Here is a 6,754-nt window from a genome sequence, read left to right as displayed (position 1 = left end):
GTCAGAAAAGCAAGAGATTTATTTGGACATCTGAAATGAATGGCCTGAGCCCAAGATGGCATCAGCAAGAGAGATCAACTCCTAACTTTACCATTAAAAAAATTCTGGGAGTTCCCGTCGTGGCGCAGTGGTTAACGAATTCGACTAGGAACCATGAGGTTGCGGGTTCGATCCCTGCCCTTGCTCAGTGGGTTAACGATCCGGCGTTGCCGTGAGCTGTGGTGTAGGTTGCAGACTCGGCTCGGATCCCGCGTTGCTGTGGCTCTGGTGTAGGCCGGTGGCAACGGCTCCGATTAGACCCCTAGCCTGGGAACCTCCATATGCCGCGGAAACGGCCCAAGAAATAACAAATAGACAAAAAAAAAAAAAAAAATTCTGGATTTTAGCACCATCAAGAAAAATTAGTTTCAGGACATCATCTCACCTCATTAACTTAGAAGAAAAACCAGTACTTCCTACCTCAATATCCTATTTTATTCAGTAAATTGCAAATTATTTTATTATTAACAAACTCCAAGTGTGCCCATATGGGATAATTCCATGTTGAGAACACTCAAGACACGTAAGCATGAGGGTGAAGCAGTGTAAGCATTAGGCTCTTGATGTGACTCTTTTCAAGGAAATGAAGCTTTGTGATGATGTGGTTACTTAAAACTAGCAGAAAACCAGTCTAAAGGGGACTTTCGGAAATGTTAGCAGTTAGAGAAGTGAGAAAGATAAGCAATAAAACATAGTCAGCTTGGACTCTGGAATCAGACATGGGCCTGAATTCAGATCTTTGACCAAATTATGTTTCCTGTTTTTTCATCTAAAAAATAGGCCAAATGAGAGGTTGGTTGTGAGGAAATGACAACAAATATATAAGCAATTAGTCAACCATGGTACACTTGACATGCATTATTTTGTTTGATTTTCACTGCTCCGAGACAGCTCCTCTGTTACATGAAGTTCGAAGGTTAAACTCCCAGTTATATGCCTACTTAAAGAGGCAGAGCCAAGGTTCTAGCTGGATTTCAAAGCTTGTTTTCTTCTGTACCACACTATCCTGAAGAATTATAATATGCATCTCTCTTAAATCAGAGATTCTTAAAAATTTTGATTATAAGCTTTTAGTAAGTTTACAGCAAATATTTACGAATTAAACATTTGTTTTTACACTAAGCAGCTTCCTCCAATTCTATCAATATTAAATGGTTACTATAATTTAAAACATTTTCAGTAACTTTCACGTTAACTTAAAATTTAGCCAATTTAGGAAATGACAAACCAGCTAATTGAATACATTACAGAAATTTATTCCTGACTAAGGAAACTGAGGTAATTAAAACTGCTTTCACAACCCTCTTGTAATTGCTCCTCACAATATACAAAGGCAACCCATTTACAAAATAGGGACTTGAAACTTGGCATCCAGTTTAACATGCTCAAAAATGAATCATTTTTTCAAGTCATCTAGTGAAAAAAAAATCTATTTTAAGCATATAAAATATCATTATTCTAGAATAAAAAATAGAAATAACTTCTACACATTCAAATTGTGCTACTTATGTTCAACTTTCCTACTCCTATACAACTGACATGTAAAAGGTCATTTCCTAATTTTTCCCTGTACATCATCACCATTACTGCTCAAAGACAGACTCTATAAAGCTAGAAGCATCTTGGGCTGGAGTTGAAGGAAAACAACTATACCACAGGAGAGTTAACAGTCCCGAATCACCTAAGACACAGAAGAGGGATTTCATTCCATGACCAACACCACAATTCATTTGAACAGGTCACCAAAAGAGCTGAGCATGGCTTCTCTATTCTGCCCAGAATTCTTCCATAAGATTTGGAAAAAAAAATCATATGGTTCCAGATTTGCAAACTGTTGACTTCTCTACCCATAAAAAGTTGTGTATCAGCTAGGAAAAATTACCTAGTTGTAACCTAACTTTTAGTGGGAAACCAATTTGCAGGAATTGGTTCTGACTTCAGGGCAGGGGTGGAAAAAAAAACACAACTTCTTGGAAAGGTAAAATAGCATAAAGCATTTAATATCTAAACAAATCAATGTGTTAAGAGTAGTAGTCACAAAATATGCTTAATATAGAAACCCACATTTATGTCTTTAAGAAAAAGTGTAAATTGTATTTTACCTCAAAACATAAATTAACCCACTTAAAGAATCTGCAGTGGTCAAAATCATGGTGAATTTTAAACAACGTCAGAATAAAATAACCTTAAGTACTTTACACTGCTTTATATCTAAAAAATGCTTACAACTTCTCATAAAAATAGTCTGAGGCAACTATTTTTTCTTTTATTCTTTAACAGACACTTTCAGCATTATGGCAACATTCTTAAAATCTTAAGCTTCACAAACTTTCAGACATTCAAATACTATGGTCCCCTTTCCTTTGATGTGAAGGTTTATTCAGCTAGAAAAAAAAAAGGCATGGTAGACAACTTAATACATTTTCACCAAATTGGAAGTAGTACAAAAGTTTTAAGACTCTACAGAACTACACATCGTACCTAATGTGTCATTAAAAATAGAAGACAGTACTTTCTTCAAATAAAACAGCATATTGGTATGCTGTTAATACATCCACCTTTTAATGTGTACTGTCATTCATAAATTATTTACAACTTCCACTGTGTGAAGAGAACTACAATGTAAATTTTCTGCAAAACTGGAAAAAAGCAATACAAAATTTGCGAAAGCTTGTGTTTCATATTATACAAAAGTAAGCCAGTTTTTCTCTTCAAATACCAGATGTTTTATGCAGTGATATTTTGGACATATCAGAGTAATTCTTGAGGGTGTTTTAATGCTGGAGGTAAATTTACTGGCCTTGACTCTTCATCCAGGAGTACTAGATCTTCTATTTCACTGCCTCTGTATTTCCTTTTACAAATTTTTACCACCACCTTTTTCTTAAGAAATAATTTCAAGGCTTCTCTTGATGCAACTGCTTTTGCATTTTCTTTGCTTTTTCCACAGCCAGTGCCCAAATACACAGATTTACACCTCAATTCACAAACAATGCTTTCTTGAGAGCTCTTATTTTGAGGCAGATCTGCCAGTTCTTTCAGTGGGACAAAAAACACATCCAGTGTTGCTTTCAGAGCCTCAATAGCTGCGTTGAGGAGCTCTCCATGATTCACATTGGGACTAAAGCCACCAACAGCTACCAACTTCCATGCCACGGTTTTATACAATCTATTGAAAAAAGGTTGCTTCTGCTTCACATCTTCATTGGTTAACTTGCAACAAGAGAATTTGACAGAACTCTCACTTGACTGTGAAGTACTTTTAGAAGGCAACTGTGACATGCTAGACTGAGAACTACTCTTAGAAGCCAGCTGGGACACACCTGCTATGGAAGTGCTTTTGGAAACCAGAGAACCACCAGTCTGGGAACTGCTCTTGGAAGCTAACAATGATGCAGCTACCTGTGAAGTGCTTTTGGAAGTCAGCATCGATGTGTTTGCGGAGGTGCTGCTCTTGGGGGTTAATAAAGATGTGCCTGATGAGGAACTGTTTTTAGAAACCACTGATGCAACACTTGCCTCTGAACTAGTTTTGGAAGTAAGCCCACTGGAAGCTGTCTCTGAACTAGGTTTGGAAGACAACAGTGGCAACTCGACTTCTGAGCTTCCTGAGGCGCCCAACAAGGGCACCTCTATCTCTGAGATGCTTTGAGAAGCTGAAACTGAAGAGCCTTCCAAACCACTCTTTTTCGGTGATCCACTTTGTTGTCTGGAATCGGTGGACTGGGTCACATGACTATTCACACTGGACTTCAACAACGAAGAAACTAACGACGCTGAACCATGTTTATCTGGAGCTTCTGATTCAGAAGCTTTTCCAGACCCTACCACTGTTACCTGAGAGGAAATGCTGCTGCTGCTTTGGCTGGAAACAGATCGATCTCCATCACTTGTAGAGCTATTCTGACTTGGGGTACCAGAGCTCCGAGTCGAGTTCCCACTACTCTCTGATATGGAAGCTGACCCCAAACATGTTGAGCTATTCTCCTGCTGAGCTGATGCACGTTCTGTTTTGGCAGGAATTTTTGCATGATCTTGCTCAACTGCAGAATTGCTTTTTCCTTCTATGGCTCGTTTTTTCATTGGCTCTTCTACCCCTTCTGAAAAGAAAAAGATACGTGACTAAGCCTTACCTCACACATACCAGGTAAAAATTTACAAGACAAGTACTCATATTAGAATAAAGGCACAAGGAGTTCCCATCAGGGCTCAGTGGTTAACAACCCGACTAGTATCCATGAAGACGCAGGTTCAATCCCTGGCCTTGCCCAGTGGGTTAAGGATCCAGTGTTGCTGTGGCTGTGGTCGGCAGTTGTAGCTCCCATTCAACCCCTAGCCTGGGAACCTCCATGTGCCACGGGTGCGGCCCTAAAAACACACACACACACACACACACACACAAGTAAAATAAAAAATAAAGGTGCAAGGAGAAAATATTTCAGGACTAGCAGATTGTTTAAAAAGTGTACAATAAATTCATTAATTTCTTTTAACAGTGGGGAATAACATCAACAATTTCTAATATTAAAAAATCAACAGCACAGACAACACTCGACACTTTACAATCTCACACAAAGGAAACTATCAAATTCAGAGCCTAAAACACACACATACAATTTAACATTCCAACTTGATTAATAGCATTATGTAATTGTTATTCTATTTATGTAATGTTATTCTAACGTTAAAAAATTAGTAATAACAGTAATTCCTAATTACATCAAACTTAAGTTCTAAACTCCTATGTATGTTCACATCTATGATCTGCTAACCATTGCTACTCGATATCCCTCTTTTCTTCACCTTGGCAACCAGTTCGTCTCTTGTGGTATGGATTGGAGCATCTGTCACTTTGATGCCTTCAGCCATACTAAGAATTTTATCCATAACTTTTTGAGGGTACCTGTTAAAAAAAAAAAAAAGAGAGAGAGAGAGAGACACTTTAAAAAGTGTTTCTGCTAAGCTGCCACCTCTGGGGTACAAAAACAGGCCACAGGAACTGCCATTTCCTGGTTGTAATCAAGAAACTGCCCCAACCACCAGGAACTTTGTTTCCTGGAACCCCATAAACAAACGCGCCAGGGTCTGGGAGGCGGGGTCAATCCTTACCAACCTAGTTTAAATTTAGCGTCCCTCTCCCCTCAAAGCTTTGTCAGCTCAAGGCCAGCAACTCCACCAGCAGCTCCCCAGTCAACGGGGGCACCTCCAGACGGTTCATCATGTCGGCTTCTGGGAGGGATGCCCTTCTCGCCCTTAGAGGGCAGACGGCACCGCAGCTTCCCGCGCTTCACCGCTTCCCCTCCACGCCTAGGGCTCCGGGCCCCAGGCCGGGGCAGAAGCCAAATCCAAGAGAGCTGCTCAGGGAAGCCTGCTCACTCACCGGCACCCGAGGAAGACGTGGTTGGCCCAAGCCATGGAAAAAGAGATAAGCTGCTGCAGCTGCCGATTTCGGGTCCCGCTCTCCGCATCGGCGGCCTCCTCTGGACGAGCGGAGGCAGCGCCGCCGGCGGGGGCCAGGTCCCCGGCGTTGCGGAGCAGGAACTCGCGGCGGTGGCGCCAGTGTTTGTCGGTCTCGCCGTCGCAACGCAGCGCCTCCACCCAGGCGGCTACCCGCGGGTTCTGGCTCAGGTACTCCGACACCTCCTGCGCCATGTTGGGCCTGAGGGTCGCGGAGGCCAGGAGCGGATGCTGCACCGAGAAAGTGGCGGGGAGCGCGGGCGAGCGGCCCTGTCACTGAGGCCTGCACCGGCGGCTATCCAGAGAACGCCCCTCGGAAGGCCCAAACACCAAACAACAGAGCCGAGAGCAGCTGAACCGCCCACTTCCGCCCGCCGCCGGCTCCTTCCCTTTTATAACCTCGCCGCCGCCGAGTGCCCGAGCGTCCTTCCGGCGTGAGCCGGCTCTCCCAGGACGCTTTGCGGCGCGCGAGCAGCCGCGGCGCTGCAGCCCCGGCCGCGGGGGAGGGGAGGGGAGTGGAGGCGGGGCGGGGGGAGGCGGGGCGGGGGGAGGTGGGCGTGCGCCTCCCGCCCCGCTAGGGCGCGCGGCCAGTGGAGTCGCTCGGGACCCTCTCGGTCTGGACTCCAAGACTCCTCGTTTCCGGTCGGCTTTGTGACGCCGCGCCCTCTGGCCGCCTCCCTCCGGCGCCGGGAGGGCCGAGTTCTCGCGTGCGGCGCGCGTCCTCCCGGACTTTAGCCGCCGCCCGGCCGCGAGGTCTGGGCGTCTCGGCAGTAAGACGCCAATTTTGAGCGGGCCAGATTAAACAAAGCTCGCCTCCAAATTTCCATTATTTAGAAAACGGCTTCCAGCTCTGTGGACAAGTGTAGACAAGCGAGGCCTTCCGAGGCAGTCCAGGTCGCGGGGCATTCAGGAATGTGCGGGCGCATATTAACTTAAATTGTACTAATAATAAAGGTGATAAGGTAATATTTAATCCTGTTCGGGGTTGCCTTGTGGAGCCCAGTCTTTGAAAACTAGTCCTGGCCCTACAGACTTGGGTTTGGTTTACGCAGTCAACACGGGCAGTACGGCTTCCCCTCTGGTGGATTTTAGTCAGTAACTTAAACGCTGCGCCGAGGACCTGCAGTCTCTGTCGTGTCTCCTTAGATTAACAAACAGTAGCCCCGCTGGTCGGATGGTCAGGAGGCGACTTGGGAAAGTGCGTTTGTCTCTTCGCCTCAAACCTTCCCCTCTTAGAGCTTTCTTTTTTCTTTTTTTT

General features: G+C 44.4%; 1 protein-coding gene across 4 annotated transcripts; it reads right to left on the bottom strand.

The window, feature by feature from the left end:
- Positions 1–2,012: 2,012 nt before the first annotated feature.
- CDKN2AIP (CDKN2A interacting protein) lies at positions 2,013–5,932 on the bottom strand. 4 transcript variants are annotated; one of them, XM_047772317.1, is made up of 3 exons: positions 5,420–5,932; positions 4,843–4,942; positions 2,013–4,139 (listed from the first exon to the last, which is right to left on the bottom strand). In XM_047772317.1, the coding sequence occupies exons 1-3, from the start codon at positions 5,689–5,691 to the stop codon at positions 4,131–4,133; spliced, it is 381 nt and encodes a 126-aa protein (XP_047628273.1). In that variant the 5' UTR covers positions 5,692–5,932; the 3' UTR covers positions 2,013–4,130. The 4 variants fall into 4 exon arrangements, with proteins under 4 accessions (XP_047628273.1, XP_047628270.1, XP_047628271.1 ...); XM_047772314.1 differs by having other exon boundaries at positions 4,812–4,942; positions 5,420–5,905; XM_047772315.1 differs by having other exon boundaries at positions 4,812–4,942; positions 5,153–5,563.
- Positions 5,933–6,754: the final 822 nt, after the last annotated feature.

This window comes from Phacochoerus africanus, chromosome 3, assembly GCF_016906955.1.
Source record: "Phacochoerus africanus isolate WHEZ1 chromosome 3, ROS_Pafr_v1, whole genome shotgun sequence".
Taxonomy (NCBI): Eukaryota; Metazoa; Chordata; class Mammalia; order Artiodactyla; family Suidae; genus Phacochoerus; species Phacochoerus africanus.
This window is presented reverse-complemented; position numbering and strand designations above follow the sequence as displayed.